This window comes from Drosophila subpulchrella, unplaced genomic scaffold, assembly GCF_014743375.2.
Source record: "Drosophila subpulchrella strain 33 F10 #4 breed RU33 unplaced genomic scaffold, RU_Dsub_v1.1 Primary Assembly Seq354, whole genome shotgun sequence".
NCBI lineage: Eukaryota > Metazoa > Arthropoda > Insecta > Diptera > Drosophilidae > Drosophila > Drosophila subpulchrella.
Window position 1 is genome coordinate 6,198,142 of NW_023665577.1, and position 17,839 is coordinate 6,215,980.

General features: G+C 41.2%; 3 protein-coding genes across 3 annotated transcripts; 1 reads left to right on the forward strand and 2 right to left on the reverse strand.

Annotated features, from left to right (window-relative positions):
• The first annotated feature begins 97 nt into the window (after nucleotides 1-97).
• LOC119560062 (DNA-directed RNA polymerase II subunit RPB2) lies at nucleotides 98-4,112 on the forward strand. Its single transcript, XM_037873368.1, has 4 exons — nucleotides 98-250; nucleotides 391-2,559; nucleotides 2,622-3,556; nucleotides 3,618-4,112. Exons 1-4 carry the CDS (start codon nucleotides 229-231, stop codon nucleotides 4,020-4,022), a joined length of 3,531 nt encoding a protein of 1,176 aa, XP_037729296.1. The 5' UTR covers nucleotides 98-228; the 3' UTR covers nucleotides 4,023-4,112.
• A 1,025-nt stretch (nucleotides 4,113-5,137) lies between these two features.
• On the reverse strand, nucleotides 5,138-6,659 carry LOC119560447. Its single transcript, XM_037873893.1, has 2 exons — nucleotides 6,474-6,659; nucleotides 5,138-5,669 (listed from the first exon to the last, which is right to left on the reverse strand). The coding sequence occupies exons 1-2, from the start codon at nucleotides 6,480-6,482 to the stop codon at nucleotides 5,223-5,225; spliced, it is 456 nt and encodes a 151-aa protein (XP_037729821.1). The 5' UTR covers nucleotides 6,483-6,659; the 3' UTR covers nucleotides 5,138-5,222.
• Nucleotides 6,660-15,883: 9,224 nt separating this feature from the next.
• LOC119560566 (protein lifeguard 1) lies at nucleotides 15,884-16,875 on the reverse strand. Its single transcript, XM_037874084.1, has one exon. It carries the CDS (start codon nucleotides 16,781-16,783, stop codon nucleotides 15,992-15,994), a length of 792 nt encoding a protein of 263 aa, XP_037730012.1. The 5' UTR covers nucleotides 16,784-16,875; the 3' UTR covers nucleotides 15,884-15,991.
• Nucleotides 16,876-17,839: the final 964 nt, after the last annotated feature.

Consider the following 17,839-nt stretch of genomic DNA (forward strand, 5'->3'; position numbering starts at 1 on the left):
TCAAAATCACTGTTTTTGTAAATATTAGTTTGTGCTATTATTATCTGCACAGCCCTTTATGTTTTCAGCTGGACGCTTACCAACACTGCACAACGCCGCCAAACGCGTTGTCGGCAAACATTTGTTGTGAAATTTTTTGCGTTTTTACAAGTTAATTCATTGCAAAACCCATTAATTGTTATTAAATAATTAACCTAAAGTGCTCTTGCACTTTGGAAAAACGAAATCATGATGTACGACAACGAGGAAGGTGGGTTAAATAGATTTGCAAAATACCACCCATGCACGTTGGCATGAAGAAAAAACGAACATGGCGGCTGGAGCGCTAGGGCTCCGCTTTATTTTTGTTTTGATTGATTCCTATAATACATTTAAAATACCATCTTGCAGAGCTGTACGAGGAGGAGAATGCTGAGGAGATCTCTCACGAGCTGTGGCAGGAGGCCTGCTGGATCGTGATCAACGCCTACTTCGACGAGAAGGGTCTGGTGCGGCAGCAACTGGACAGTTTCGACGAGTTCATCCAGATGTCGGTGCAGCGCATCGTGGAGGATTCCCCGGCCATCGAGCTTCAAGCGGAGGCACAGCACACATCCGGCGAGGTGGAAACCCCTCCTCGATTCTCCTTAAAATTCGAGCAAATCTATCTGTCCAAGCCCACGCATTGGGAAAAGGATGGATCACCCAGTCCCATGATGCCGAACGAGGCCCGCCTGCGAAATCTCACCTACTCCGCTCCCCTCTACGTGGACATCACGAAAACCAAGAATGTCGAGGGACTGGACCCCGTGGAAACGCAGCACCAGAAGACTTTCATTGGCAAGATTCCCATCATGTTGAGATCCACCTACTGTCTGCTCTCCCAGCTCACTGATCGTGATCTTACGGAGCTTAACGAGTGCCCGTTGGATCCAGGTGGCTACTTCATCATCAACGGCTCGGAGAAGGTGCTAATTGCCCAGGAGAAGATGGCCACCAACACAGTGTACGTCTTCAGCATGAAGGACGGCAAATATGCGTTCAAGACTGAGATTAGGTCGTGTTTGGAGCACAGTTCTCGACCCACTTCCACGCTGTGGGTGAACATGATGGCCAGGGGATCGCAGAACATTAAAAAATCCGCCATTGGACAGAGGATCATCGCCATCCTACCGTACATCAAACAGGAAATACCCATTATGATTGTGTTCCGAGCATTGGGCTTCGTGGCCGATCGCGATATCTTGGAGCACATAATCTACGACTTTGACGATCCCGAGATGATGGAGATGGTGAAGCCATCTTTGGATGAGGCCTTCGTAGTGCAGGAACAGAATGTTGCCTTAAACTTCATAGGAGCCAGGGGCGCTCGTCCAGGAGTCACAAAAGATAAGCGTATCAAGTACGCCAAGGAAATTCTGCAGAAGGAAATGCTGCCCCATGTGGGAGTGTCCGATTTCTGCGAGACCAAGAAGGCGTACTTCCTGGGCTACATGGTGCATCGCCTGCTGCTGGCTTCCTTGGGCAGAAGAGAACTCGATGACCGAGATCACTACGGAAACAAGCGACTTGACCTCGCTGGTCCACTGTTGGCCTTCCTCTTCCGTGGGTTGTTCAAGAACCTGATGAAAGAGGTGCGCATGTACACACAGAAGTTCATCGATCGAGGAAAGGACTTCAACCTTGAGCTGGCAATCAAGACGAACATTATTACGGATGGTCTGCGTTACTCCCTGGCCACGGGCAACTGGGGCGACCAGAAGAAGGCCCATCAGGCGAGAGCCGGCGTCTCCCAGGTGTTGAATCGTTTGACCTTCGCCTCCACTCTCTCCCATTTGCGGCGTGTCAACTCGCCTATTGGTAGGGATGGTAAATTGGCCAAGCCCCGTCAGCTGCACAATACTCTGTGGGGCATGTTGTGTCCCGCCGAAACTCCCGAGGGAGCTGCTGTCGGTTTGGTGAAGAACCTCGCCCTCATGGCCTACATTTCTGTCGGATCACAACCTTCTCCCATTCTGGAGTTCTTGGAGGAGTGGTCCATGGAGAACCTGGAGGAAATTGCACCCTCCGCCATCGCAGATGCCACCAAGATCTTTGTAAACGGATGCTGGGTGGGCATCCATCGCGATCCTGAGCAGCTGATGGCCACGCTGCGCAAACTGCGTCGCCAGATGGACATTATCGTTTCGGAGGTGTCCATGATCCGAGACATCCGAGATCGTGAGATCCGAATTTATACAGATGCGGGTCGCATTTGTAGGCCTCTGCTCATCGTAGAGAACGGATCGCTGTTGCTCAAAAAGACCCATGTGGAGATGTTGAAGGAGCGCGACTACAACAATTACAGTTGGCAGGTCCTTGTGGCCTCCGGAGTGGTGGAGTATATTGACACTCTCGAGGAGGAAACCGTCATGATCGCCATGTCCCCATACGATCTGAAGCAGGACAAGGACTATGCTTATTGTACCACGTACACGCATTGCGAGATTCATCCAGCCATGATCCTGGGCGTGTGCGCCTCTATTATACCCTTCCCCGATCACAACCAGAGTCCGCGTAACACCTATCAAAGCGCTATGGGTAAGCTATAAAGAATAACTCTATTCTTTGAAAAATATTAATGTTTTCCCTGTGATTGATAGGTAAACAAGCTATGGGCGTGTACATCACCAACTTCCATGTGCGTATGGACACGCTGGCCCACGTGTTGTACTATCCGATGAAGCCGCTTGTGACCACACGTTCCATGGAGTACCTGCGCTTTCGAGAACTACCAGCTGGCATCAACTCAATTGTGGCCATTCTCTGCTACACTGGCTACAACCAGGAGGATTCTGTCATTCTGAATGCCTCGGCTGTGGAGCGTGGCTTCTTCCGCTCGGTGTTCTACCGGTCTTACAAGGATTCGGAGAACAAGCGTGTGGGCGATCAGGAGGAGAACTTCGAGAAGCCTCATCGCGGCACCTGCCAGGGAATGAGGAATGCTCACTACGACAAGCTGGACGACGATGGAATTATCGCCCCGGGAATTCGTGTGTCCGGTGATGATGTGGTTATTGGCAAGACTATTACGCTTCCTGAAAACGACGACGAGCTGGACAGCAACACGAAGCGCTTTTCCAAGCGAGACGCCTCTACTTTCCTGCGAAACTCTGAGACTGGTATTGTGGATCAGGTCATGCTGACGCTCAACAGCGAGGGCTACAAGTTCTGCAAGATTCGAGTGCGTTCCGTGCGTATCCCCCAGATTGGCGATAAGTTCGCCTCTCGTCACGGACAAAAGGGAACGTGCGGTATTCAGTATCGTCAGGAGGATATGGCTTTCACTTGCGAGGGCTTGGCACCAGATATTATTATTAATCCTCACGCCATCCCGTCTCGTATGACAATTGGTCACTTGATCGAGTGCCTGCAGGGCAAACTGGGATCCAACAAGGGCGAAATCGGTGATGCCACACCTTTCAACGACGCCGTCAACGTGCAGAAGATCTCCACGTTCCTGCAGGAGTACGGCTACCATCTCCGAGGCAACGAGGTCATGTACAACGGACACACTGGACGCAAGATTAATGCTCAGGTAAGATGATTTTAATTCAAAGTTAGCGCAAGCAAAAACCAATAAATATACTTTCCTTTAGGTTTTCTTGGGACCCACCTACTATCAGCGTCTCAAGCATATGGTGGACGACAAGATTCACTCCCGTGCCCGTGGTCCCGTCCAGATCCTGGTGCGTCAGCCTATGGAGGGTCGTGCCCGTGATGGTGGTTTGCGTTTCGGCGAGATGGAGCGTGATTGTCAGATTTCCCACGGCGCCGCTCAGTTCCTGCGAGAGCGTCTGTTCGAGGTCTCCGATCCCTACCGCGTGCACATCTGCAACTTCTGTGGCCTGATCGCCATCGCCAATCTGCGCAATAACACCTTCGAGTGCAAGGGCTGCAAGAACAAGACGCAGATCTCCCAGGTGCGACTTCCCTATGCGGCCAAACTGCTCTTCCAGGAGCTGATGTCAATGAACATTGCGCCGCGCCTGATGGTCAACTAATCTGGCGAACTTCGCTGTCCAGACCACTTAATCGCCCTAAGCTAAAAGTTAGCAGTTAATTATTAAATTACCATAATTGTGACAACTCAATTAGGTGCTTTGTCTGGCGTTTTCTATTATTCCCGAAACTGGAGCGAGTGCTCGGCGTGCATTTTTAAAGAGCCGGACGTGCCACAAGTATTTTTCGGCGAAAGTCTGCACGGGTTCAACAGCTCCCTAGTCGAATGTGATTTATTTGCTTATTTCAAATAAGTTATTTGGCTCACAAACGTTTTTAAAATACTCTCCCATTGATTTGGTTACAAGGTTGACTGTGTTGGAATTTATGCACAAAATGTATTGTACTGGAAACACTTTATTGGATTTTAAAAGTTTGTTTATTCAGTTAAACTTTAACACGAAACTTGCTCAATTTGATGAGTTGTTGAGTTGTAAAAACTTAAATCAATTTATTGTTTGAGTTTAGCCAAGTTCAAATACAATTTGCCAAGTTTTATAACTTTATTTGTGTTAACTATGGATGGATGCTTTAGTACAAACAAAAATCTTCGTTAAAGGTACTGAATCTTTTGCTCCAATTCCTCTTTGGTAATCCCCTAACAAAGTCCATTATCCCATCAAATACCTCAGCCTTAAGCGTATACTAAATTCGGCTTTCAATGGAAAGCATTTCCATTTCCATTTAATTTTTTGTTTGTGCTATTGTTGCTTTCTTTGGTTTTGACGTAATGCTTTGGCCCGCGGTCTGTGACGCCCAGTGACAAAAGGGATTAGTTTTTTGTTGTCGGATGTGGGGATTGTGGAATTGGGAGGCGGAGATGGTGGAGAAGATGGAGCTGGAGCTGGAGCCACAGCCGCCAATCGACTGACAGTTATTAATTGCCACTTGACGTGGCTGCGAGTTGGAACAAGAAGCGACCCCAGACCCGCCAAGTTCGTGTCGCTGCCAATGCTGATACCAATGTCGGGACTGATGGCCAAGACGATGCTGACACCCATCAGTCTGCGGGCCTGAGCCCGGCTTATGAGTAATTGAAATTGTGTGTAAATCCGCGAACGCAAAGTGGCGCCGAGATAAGACTTCAGAGCAACAACGAAAGAAAGACGCACTGCGCTTCGGCACTCCTGAGGTATTTATTTATAGCGTCTTAAAAATAACTTATATTACTCCTTTTTATCGTTAACACTTGGTGTCCTCCCTCATTTGTCTCCGTTGCTGAACACACTGATGGCGTAGAACTCGGGCACTCGGTAGACCTTCAGGCGTTCGTGGCTGAAACGTCCGTTGGTGAGGGCCTTCACATAGAAGATGTCCTTCAGGCCGAGGTTCTTCCGCTGCGAGGGTTTCGTCTCCTCCAGGACAAGGCGCTGCTGCTTGGGTCGATAGCCACTGGACTTGTCCTCCAGCAGTTTAACGAAGATGATGTCCTGTTCGTCATTTCGTCCTGCCATTGTTCGCGCCTGGTAGAGATTCTCACGTGGTTTTGGATAGATCAGCACAGGTTGTATGGGCAACACCTGGCTGGGCGACGTGGGATAGGCCTCCAGTTCATCCGGCTCCGGATCTCTGAAGTGGAGGGCAGGAGCTGCCCAGGATATGCAAGGAAGATAGGCTGCCAGCAGTAGCAAAGCGACTGTGTGGTTTATCTAAAGAGGATTAAAGGGGTTACTTAATATCCAAAAAGAAAATCGTCACCTTTTTTTCTGATTTTATGAGAGCTAAATAAGTCTACACTCTTTAAAACACCTTTCTTTTCATTTTATTTCAACTAAATACATTTAAAATTTATTAGCTTTCTATAAAATGTAGTGCAATAAAGTCTAAACCAGTTAGGTATTGGCTTAATTTGAATAATAAACACGTATTCGACAATTAGTTTTGATTTATGTGTTTGCTTTGCTTTTCTTCGAAGGATTTATGGTTTTAAGTTAGAGCGTCAAAAGCAATTAATAAATTAAAAAATCAAAAGTCGGCAAACTGCCAGGTGAAGCATTCAACAATTTAAAAACAATCTGTAAGACAAGACATAAACTTAAAATAAGGTAAGCATTCTGAAAAAATTGGGTATAAACTTAATACGTGGAATCTTAAACCGTTACCTATTATAGTTTTTGCTATTTTGTAAGGCTCATTTATCACATTGATTTACTAATTAACAAGATAAGATAAATGATAAAGTCATGAAGCTATGAAATGATGTATAACAAAATCCTGTTCAACACACATTTTAACACATTTATTTTTGCCATCGATTGTAAGTGATTTATAACTTTGCCAGATTTGTTTTATCGCGGGGATTTGCATATCTAATTGATCTACAAAACTGGGCAAATTAATTGAGTATTGTGACCAGCCAGAATTGGTTCCAGCCAAGACACACTTTGATATTTGGCCATAAGCGGACCGAGTGACTTAATACTTTTTTGACTTGGTTCTTGTGTTTGAATTACCGTTTTCATTGCGTTTCCTAAATCCCAGCTCAAGTTCGCTTGCCCAAGATCGAATATATATGTTTACAAGTATATTTATTTTTGAACCTAAGCGGCTTTTGTATGCTTTTCGGCACTCTTGCCCTTTTTGGCCAATAAAAACGTAATATCACAGACGATAAAAGCGGTGATCGAGCGCGAGGCGCGAATGTCAGAAGCAGACTGGCGTGCGACAAGGCCAAGTTAACTTCATTAGCTCAAATAAAAAAATAAAAAAACTAAAAGTACAAAAAAGAAGGCCCGAGCTGGATGAAGAAAAAGCAGCAGCAGCGCAGTTTCCAAGCTGTCAACAAATTGCAAACGGTGGGCAAACAAAGACAGATGCCTGGTTTAACACCCATTAACTACTAACATTACCACTAGGAACGGCATCTAAATCAACATGCATTAAAAAATTATAACCAATTGGATTTTTTCATTTTTTGGTAAATACAAATGTTATTTTAGAACCTAAATATTATTTATATCTCAAAGAAAAAAATTATATTAAAAAGTTTTTTTGTATATGAAAAATATTGTATAGCAAATTAATAAAAGTTGTATTATATATAAAAATATTTAAAATAGGAAGTAAATAAATATTATAATAAAACTATCTGACATTTTACTCATGAAATATAACTTTGAATACAGTACTAAGCCGATTAATAAAGAAATAAGTTATTTTGTATTTGGTTATGAAAAATATTGTATAGCATTTCTTTATACCATAAAATATTTATGAAAGTTTAATTAAATGTATATTTTGACGAAATAGGAAGTAAAAAATATTAAAACAAAATTATCTGACATTAAACTCTTAAAATATATCGTGAAATACAGTATTTAACAGATTAACCCCATTGCACGATTGCATTAGTCTTCTAAGTTTACTTCCGACACATCAATCGTTAATGGGTTAATAGGCAAAGATGGTCTAGGGGCGTTCCATTTAGTGTTTGTGCTATTAATTGATCACTAGGTCGGAGTGTCGATAGGGTCAATGTTATCAACATGCGAGCGCGGATCAATCACCTGTGTTTGATGAGCTAAAAACTAATATCCACCTGCTTACATTTCGCTCTATCGCCCGGTAATTTTATGCTCTTGCCGCCACTGATGTCAAATTTATTATTATAGCCCCTGAATGGGAAGCGAGGTAAACAGAAAAAATCACATACATAAACGGCAGAAATAACTTTAAACACGTAGAAATGCTTAATTAGCGAATAAATATTTGCGCTGCCTTGAGTTTAGCAAAGAGTTTTGCACACTTGCTGGATGGTTTTATGAGTATACTTGCAGTTGAGGCTAACAGTAATAATAGAAATTTCTAGTTAAATACATGTTTCTGAGGGTTCTTCAGCTTGATGGCAGACAAATCAATCACACGCACCGTGGATCCGCGGCTGAAAATCAATTACAGCGTGATGCAGAAATAGAGTTAAATAAATAAGCAGCGGTAATTGAGGCAATACAAGGCCAAAAACGAAATTTAATCGCTTTAAATGTGAAATTATGGTTAAAAAGGTAACGGAGAGAAAACAAATAAACACCCAAGTGAAGCGCAAATAATTACAAGATGTTCGTATTGTTTGGCAAATCAAAACAGTTGTCGTTCGATTTCGCTGGAACTCGAATCTCAATTCGTGACTGATTAATTACAGCGCATCTCGAGCCCCCTTTTCCGCACTTTGCATATTCGATTTGGCCTTGTTTTCGCTTTCGATTCCATTCCATTCGATTCGATTCTTTTTGGCCAAGAAGAGCTCCATTTTAATGAGCTCATTCGCATGCTCGCCTGGAATCGTGTGAAAGGTGAATACTTATGCTGGGCAGCTCTATCGGTTGTTGTTTTTTATTTTTTTGCTACCGTTTGCGCAAACCTCTGAAAAAAAAGGGAAAGCTTTTCGATTTCAGAGGTGTCGGCATCGATGTCTGTGGCGCCGCATTAGCCGCAAATTGTGGTTTATGCGTCTGGCCAAAAGCCATCAGCGTTGGGGGAGTAACAGGTATCATATGGTGGCTCTTTTAGCCCTTCCAAAGGTTAATCTGTAACTACAAACAATGGCAGCAATTTTATTTGGCAGAGTGCATACGTTTGGGAATAAAGCGAGTGAAAAGTTTATTGTAAACATTCTGCACCGCATTTAGTTTTATTAAAATGTGGCAAAAAGTTGATTGAATAAATTGAATTCTATAACCAGTTTTTGCTGATATTTTTAACACGATTTTGTTCTACGATTGCTTATGATTTTTATTGTGACACTAGTTTATTTATTATTTTTATTATTCTCGTTTAGTTGTGTATTTTTGTTACATATTATATAATTCAAAACTGAAAGAGGGAAGTAGAAAGGCTTATGGATTTATTTGATATTTTTACCAAATTTGGCATCTCCCTACATTTGTTATTTTTCCCCAATTTATTATGCAAGGTATTGTTGTTAGCAGTGGCGTTTTATGGGGCTATTATATCACACTGCTGATGAACATAAAATGCTGCAAAGTGGAATCACAAAAAAAATTGGAGTAGAGTTGAATGGCAATAATATATAAACTCTGCTGATTTAAATACAATTTATTGCCGCTTTTCAACTTACAATTTAAAGCATTTTGATCTTACGCTGTTTTATTCTGTTAATCATTCTTTTACAACTTTATTATGCGGTTCGTCCCTATTAAAACTCAATAAACTGTACGCTGAATATTAATCGCTTCCTCGCTATTCATTGCCATTAAACCCATTGAATGTTAAATATTCAGATGGAAATAAATAAAGCATACGTTTTTTTCCCATAAAACGGCTGGTTTTTCCTTTTGAATAATTTTGATTTGCGTTAAGCAGCACCAACGCAATCCGAACGGCCAGATTTAAGCGGATATTTCACATTCAACACCTTTTGCAGTAGGATTGTTCGCTTTTTCGCACAATTTTCCCTTCTCATTTCGGGCCTCATTAGCATTGTTAATTGATAACAGTTGGGGGGTTGGCAGACCGAAACAAGGGAAACACAGCTCGGTTTATAACGAAATAATCATAATTCGGTCGAGGAACAAGGATGTCTGCTGAGGGAAGTGTGGGTAGTAATACTTGTATTTCATGCAAATGAGCGAGTTTTGTCTTTGGCTTTGTGCAAATACGAAAAACCAAAAGGTGCTTTACTATGAAATACGATGACAGGACAAACGGCGTTTGGAGCGCGTTTATAATTACCATAATTACATAACTGCACTCACACCAACTGACACTCACGAGTACCACACGCACGCACTCACGCACACAACTGCTGTTCGGGGCCCACGCCTGGAAGTATGCAGCACGTTCACCAGAGGAGTTAGGAGTGGAACACGTAGTGCTGACGGGGTTTTTTATGTGAAAAGGCTGAACAAACTAGTTGAAAAGGATAGGATAGGATAGGATAGGATACAAGTTAAAAGATAGGATTTTAAATGTTGTGGTACCAATTTCATAAAAATCTAAGTACGCCGCAAATCTTTCAGGTTATGACAGCTTATAATAGCACTTATAATACCAAATCGTTTTTCAAAGTCTTCATATTGACTTGCAAATCATTTGAGTTAAATGAATTATTTATTAATAAAAATTAGTTTGATATTTATATAATAATTATTTATATAATAATATACGAAAATCATTAAAATATTATAAGCCCACATTGATAGCAAAAACAAAATGAATAAATATCTTTAAATTCAATTAAAAATAGTTTTTAAATACTTGAATTAGATACAGAAACATAATTTAATTGCATGATTCAATTTAAAAATATTTAAACCAGTGTAGAAAATCGTAGGTAAACCATTTTAACTGGAAACATTCGAAAAGAAATGATTTATGGTATTGAAGTCAGGGTTTTAAAACCTTAAATTGACTTTGATTGTTCAATTTAATATTTTTATATTTTAGATGAATAAATTCCAGAATGGATGGATGTTAAATCGATGGTTGACAAATTAATGCATTTTTTCGCAGTGCAATTGAATTAAAATATTTATTTTTCAATATTTAATCTAATACTTTGAACAAACTTAAGTAATATACGAATTCTTTTCATTTTAACTAGGCAAATATCTAATTTTACTTGTAGTTCCCTACCATATGTTTCTATCTGAACAGACATCACTGAAGCGGAATATAATGCCGGGTGGCATGGGGCCAGTCCCTTTATTGTTGTTATCGCATAAACTTAAATAGTTTTTGCCAGCCACTTTGCGGCTTTTAAGTTATTTTGCGTGCACCACTTGAGCGGAGCACTTGTATTCGGGGCCCCGCCCGTCGAACAAGGGTTGCGAGAGGTCCTCGTGGGTCGCATTCTGTGTTGGCCGGGGCCAAGGACCTTGAGGGAGGGGCTGTGGTTCGCGAACATTACAGAGACAGTGGGAGTCGGGCTTAGTGTCAGTGTTTGAATGTTTAACTGACTCCGTTAATTAAATTGCCAGTCTCTGGCATTATTTTCTCCCCCCTGCCCGTGGATACTTTGCCACCTGTTTCCCGGCCGCAAATTAAGTCAAAGTTTTCCATTCCCATTTGCAGGTTTTTCCACCTCCTGTCTGTTGCATAATTTGCACCCCAAGCTTCTTTTGGCCAGGGGCTTCCCCTTTTGCGGTCGCGTGGCGGCACAAAAAAACTTGGCTAAATGGTTTGCCATTAATTTTTCGTGGCATGTCGGTTATTAACCCGCCTGTGTGCTACCTGGTACTTCTACTTTCCCCCCATGTTGCAGTCATATTTTTGCAGCGAGGGCGTGGAAGACCTGTGGGCGTGGCTGACACAGTTTGCGAATCACAGCTGAAAATTACTACCGAATTTCGGCGGACTGTAACTAATTGAAAAATTACCAAGCCCACGGCTTCTCGAAAATTTGCGTGAAATTGGTAGAGTAAACTCCTGTTGATTATAAATTTTCTAGTCTAGAATAAAATAAATATTTTTATAACATTGCGACCTTTATTATGTTGAGTCTATCTAATAGTTTTATTAATACTACTTATTTTGCATCTTCAAAATAAGCAAACAAATACTTAGTCCACACCGAAAACAAACTGATCTTAGTGCTCATATGAATACCCAAGCTATTTACATATTTAACAAACATTCAGAGTAAAACTAGGATGTTCTCTCTGGGATATTAAGCAATGTCTGGTCATTTTGACCTCACTACACAGTAATTTTCTCGGCAGTTTGGTAATTTGTCCAACTTAATTCTATTGTTGTTGACTCAGGTCGGAGCCCGAGACACACGTGACTGCTCCTGAAAATGGCTTATTTGAGAGTTTCAATTGAATTTCGGTCACATCTTTCGATGTCCGACAATCGAAATGCATTTTGGCTTTCATAAATAAATAGGTTTGTTAAATTGTCCATGCTCACCAGGCTCCAAAGTCCGTATTCCGGATTTCGAGTCCGGTTCTGTGTGCATGACTGCCCCGAAAATCCCACTCTCTCCGGAGATTCTCCGCCAGTTTGTCACTGGATTTGAATATACGCTTTCGATGCTCATCACGTGGCCGTCCAAAAATTGCCTACAGTTGAGCCAGAAAGCTGACGCGGGTTGGGGTCAGGGGTCAGGGGTCAGGGTCCCCGGGTCCTCGTGGTTTCGAGTTGAGAGCTTCGAGTTTCCAGTCCTTGGTCCCCTTGGATCAAAGGCGCATTTAAGCGGCTTACCGCCAAATGGAAAGCGATTGAAATTTTCATGAATCTCAGTCCATCCCCGTAATGAAAAGTATTGTACAATAATCGCTATTGGCTTTCCTTCACTGAAGAACTTTTGGCCAACAATTAGCTGAATTGGTGAACAGTTGTCGACATTAATTGATTTTCGCCGTCAGTTTGATTTTCAATTTTCCGGGACACTCCCCTCTAAACCGAAGTTAAATGTGGCTAAAAACCAGCAGCAGCCAAACAACGGCCAAACTGCGGAAAAAAATAGAAGCAAAATCTCTCAACTTTGATTGCAAATTTCTTTTTCCTCCACCGAAACATTTTTCAGCACTTTCCCCCCACCAAAATCCACAAACAGCTGGAGCCCCCGGTTCGGACGTTTTTTCTAATTTTCCGTTGCAGTTTCCCTTGTTTATCCTTATTTTTTAGACCATTCACTTCATTTTTTCTTTGCAGTTGTGCTTTTGTATTTTCAGAGGGGGATTTGGTGAAATTTCGGGATTTTGTGAGTTTTTAATTAAAATATATCTGCTTTTAATATCATAGTTCCTACCAAGTATTAGTATTATTGATTTAATCGAACTAAAACTATATTTATATTTCATTTTATATTATGTTTTCTATAAATTAAATCACAGTAAAATTTATTCAAGTTATACATTAAAGATTGTCTCGTTTAACACGATATTATTTTAAGTCAGTCTTAAAACAATGGCACTTTATAATACAGAATTTCCTCTCTATAAACCCAATCCGCCCCTGATCTCCGTCATCACATACATTTTGCATTCCCCCATATTTCCTTATTTTTCCAGATTTGGTGGGTGGCTTTTTTTCGAAGCCGGAACTGGCAAAAGTGTTGCTTGCAAATGTTTACAGTTTAGTTGTGCGGATGTGATAAAAACAATTTGATTGCAAAATAAACTGCACATAGCGTCAAACTGAGTAGAGGGCCAAATTGGGAAAAAAGAGTAGAACTGGAAATGTGATTGGCGAATGGAAAGTGGCATTGGCATTTTTGGCAGAGCCCGGACACAGGCGAAATGCTTGAGGAGAAGTGCAGAGCACCGAACCGGAATGCGAATGGGAAATGTTTGATTGAGTCCCCGTTTGAATTGATTTCGGACATCGCCAGCCGGCAGTAAAAGGAAATTCCCCTGAATTTCAAAGAGAAGAAAACTGAATTTTAGCTCACGTCAGGGTTATTTCGCCTTTCAAAGTCTTGCTTCTCCTAATTCGGTTGAGAATTTTATGGGTGCACACTCTGCGGATGAGTGATATCCGAGTGCTTCTGATTATATTTGGTTACCAGCCAATGGGTTAATTGGCAGATAGATAGTTTGCACTGCATTTTCATGTATCCAAGTGCAAGTGATAGGTCCAAAATGATTGGGCTGTAATCAAATTGAATTGGTGCTTTTTATATGCACTTTCTTCTCTTTGAAATTCAATTTTCCCATCCAGCTTTAATTGGATTTAAATAAAGCCCTATACAGAACTTCTCTATTGTTAATCCTTTCCATTTTAATTTGCGTCTAGTCAAAACATGGTCAGTTTTCCTGTCACTTTGTCCAACTGTCCGTTTGTCCTTCTGACCGCCTGTCAGTCGGTGGTAAGTTATGTGATTAATGGCAACGAAATGGGGGTGGCCCTTCTAAGGGCGTCTAATTACATTCCGACCGTCTGACAAACGGGAACAAAAAACTCATTAACGCACTTGCAACATGTCCTAAATATAATACTCATAATAGTTTCCCATTTCCCCTCTTCACTTTGACTAAACATATGCGCTAAAGTTTCCCAATGGTGAAAAAATAATGCACAACGCTGACCTGATACCCTGATTAAATTTCGATACAATAAAGTTATATCTTTAGATCCAAAGTAGTAATATTAACATACATTAATCTTTAGTTATACCTGTTAGTAGTTAAAGAAACTAAATTTTGTAATGACCTTTTTTGTATATAACAGTTTTTGAATTGTAAAACATTGTGAAACAAAAGACATTCTATTTATAGGCTCTTACTTTAAGCGTTCAATATATATTAAAATGAATTGTAAACCGAAATATTATATAGTTAAACTAATAACATTGTATTTTTGTACGCTTTTTCTTTAAGCATTAAATATACCAGTTAATAATTTATGGAACCATATTTTATAGAGCCTGATTCGTACTCTTTCACTATACCATATATACCTTTGCACTTTATGAGGTATTAAAACTGAAACTGAAGTGAATATAAAAACCCTGTGTATGTCGCTCATGAGCGTTAACTTTTCGGCGAGTGTTGCCTTTATGCAAGTTTCCCAGTGAATGGGAAACTGAAGGGTGGGCGGCAAACGGTGGGTGGGCGGAAAATCCTCATGACTCCACGTTTTCGCATTACACATGAGCGAGTGTATTTGTGAGAGCCACATGTTTTACATAAATCACAGTTAGTTTCGGGACGCTTTTCCACTTTTCATGCCGGCGAGCGGGAAATGTGTACATAAACCACAGACGTGACAACAAAACTGCGGGCGCCCTTCTGCGAGTGTCCTGCGAAAAGTGACAGAAGCATTGACAGGAAACAGAACTGTCCTTACACAAACACAAATAACGCCGGATCACACAGGAACAAATGCAAAGCCAAGCGAATGGAACGCAGCCAAGGGAAACTTTTGTGGCCAAGGATCATGGTCACGGTCGCCCGAACAGATAAGTTGAGATAAGGACCCTTCGATTCGGCTCCGGATCCTTACGTGGATGTGAATGTGGCTCTGGCTGCCAACTTTTATTGATGGTCGACCGCAAAGTTTAGGGGTCATTTCTCTCGAGGCGGACCATGACCTTTCCAGAGTTGTCGTTTTATTGAACTAGTTGCGAAAGTGATTCAGTTTGGCTAGGAAAATGGCATATTCCAAGTTTTAGTTGTATTTCTCATTCCTAACATCTCAAGAAGCGTTGACTTTCTTATTTTAGGCACCATTTTAATAAGAGTGACTTTATTTCTTTAAAATTTTATTAAATGTTGTTGGAGTATTTACAATTTGAGAAATATCATATCATATTAAATAGAATTTAAGGATCCACTACTTTTAGGTAAATAGTATATTATGATAATAATATCAAGAAATCGTAATCGTAAGGTAACGAATACTTATCTTTAATCAACTTAAATTCAGTAGCATTTTAGATGTGCTATTACCGGTATATATTTGGTCAATAGAGTCCTTATCAGAATCAATGGAATCAGTTTGAACGCTGGAACCGCACAGCACCAATGTTATCCCTATCAGGATCTGCAATCTGGAATGGAATGGTGTTTATGCTGGTTTTGTGTGCTTGGCCAACTGTCAAGCGACTGTCAACTGTTAATTAAATGTATACCCTTGGCAGCTGCTGCCGCCGAATTCACTTGATTTGTTTGACCAAGATATAGCTACCTAGTAGGTACATATATATATCGTCTGGGGGATTTCGGGACCGGACCTTCTGTCCACACTTTTGCAGATACATTTATTGCCAAAGTTTGCCACGACAGCATTTAATTTGTGTAGGCTTTATGTTAATGTTGTTACGTCCTTGACAGTTTTATTGCTCGAACTAATAACTTAATTGACATTTGGAAATCGGGGGGTGGTGAGGTGGGCTTTGCACCTGTTGTGCCATAATGTTCGTAATTTATGAACTGAAACATAAATAATCGGCTCAAATTGATGCTGCACAATTTGATTTATTAATTTTCGACATTGAATCACTGAAGTGAATAATCCGATAAATGCCGGAAAGTATGCCGTGTATTTGGGACTTATGCGGATACACCCATCAGTCGGCTCCGCCCAAAACTTGCAAAATATCCATAAATACGTTTATCACATCCATGTAGAGATTGAGGGCGGCGAATATGTACTCCTCGGGACTTATGGAGAACCTATGCCTGCCGCCCATCATCAGTTGTGTGTCGTAAACCAAATAAATTGAAAAGAGCAGGGCACTCAAGCAGGCATATATGGTGGTGATGAGACCCTCGCCCACGAAGATGGTCATGATCCCGAAGAGCAGCAGGACCAAGAGGCAGCTCATCAGGATGCCACCCATCATGGTGAAGTCGTAGCGCGTCTGCAGGGCGAAACAAGTGAGTCCCAGACAAACTGCCGTGGTAATTAGCACGGCCAGGAAAATCTCCTTGGGAGCATATCTGCACGATGCCACGCCCAGTAAAAGGGATTCGGATATGGTAAAGATCGCCAGCAAGATGAAGTTCGTTGGAGTCTGCCGGCGGAGGTTCTCATTGCAGGCCAGAATTACCAAGGCAACAAGGCCGATAAGCAAGGCACCCAGAAAAATCAAGGTGTTCTCAGTCACAGTCTGTCGCACCTGCTTGTCGTAGTTGAAACCCACTATGAACACCAGCGAAGTAACCAGTTGGACCAGCAGGATGAGGTACACCTTCCGCATGAATCCCCTCCGGATGCTGGCGTTGCAGAACTCGGCGCTCTTGTCCTGACCCTCTGGATCCATGTCCGACCCGTAGGCCGGATATCTGCCCAGGGGAATGCACTCCGCCTGATGGCTTCGGTTTCCATACTGCTGTGCTGGTTCTCCCACAGCCAGCATTGTGAACTTGTTATATTTCCTTTTAAGTACCTTAGTTATAAATTAGTATATATAATATATAACTAATGTGCCTGGTACTTTGTACTTGACAGAAGAATCAATGATGGAAAGAATATACATCATGACTATCAATAATTTAAAACAACGGGTATTTTCCTGTTTTTATAGATAACTCTTAAAATAATAAATATTTTTTGAGCATTTTAAAAAAGTAAAGATTTATTAGGTCATGAGAGGAATAAATGCGTCGTAATTAACTGGTTTCTATATTTTCCCTTTAAATTGTATGATTCAAATCATTATAATTTATGACATGCCGAAAGTACTCATTGAGATAACATAACAGTTTAAAGAAAAAATGGTAAAGCTTTTGGGCAACAATGGTTTATTTTATTAGGTTCTTTCTTTTATTTCTTTCTTTCTTTCTTTATTATTTATAGCCATGTTTTTATTTGAGAAAATCTTTAAAATTCTTAAAAAATAGTACCTTAATATAATAGGTACTTGATTAATGTCTTTAATTACCTCAATTCTGAATATATAACTTATAGCAATATTTTATTAAAGGAACCATTAATGAGCCATCAGTTTTAATATATGTAGTAGTACATTATATATTCAAGTCCTATTTATAAAACTCAGAGAAAACGCGAACTTTTTAGCAGTTTTAGACAACTATTACCACGGACCGCGGACTTTAAGCCACTTTCTGCTTGGTGGGTCAACAGTTTATGGCTTGATCTTGCCTGTGGTTGGATTAGGCAGCAGCAGCAACAACTACAACAACAGGTGGTGTGGTCCATCCGCCCACAATTCGTGGGGTTCCCCCATATAACGCCGACCCCCTTTGGTCGCTCTACCTATCCCTCTCCCGCTTCTGCGCTTTGAATGCGATGAGAATTCAGCAAAAGTTGAGAGCTTTTCGTGGGTTTTTTCAGATTGGATGAAAGCGAATTTCGGTGCTCAGTACATTCGGTTCCTTTGTGGGCTGGAGTGGCCGAAATAAAACCGAGTGGGGACTGCACTTGGCATTTTCTGATTACCTGGCTCCGCCAA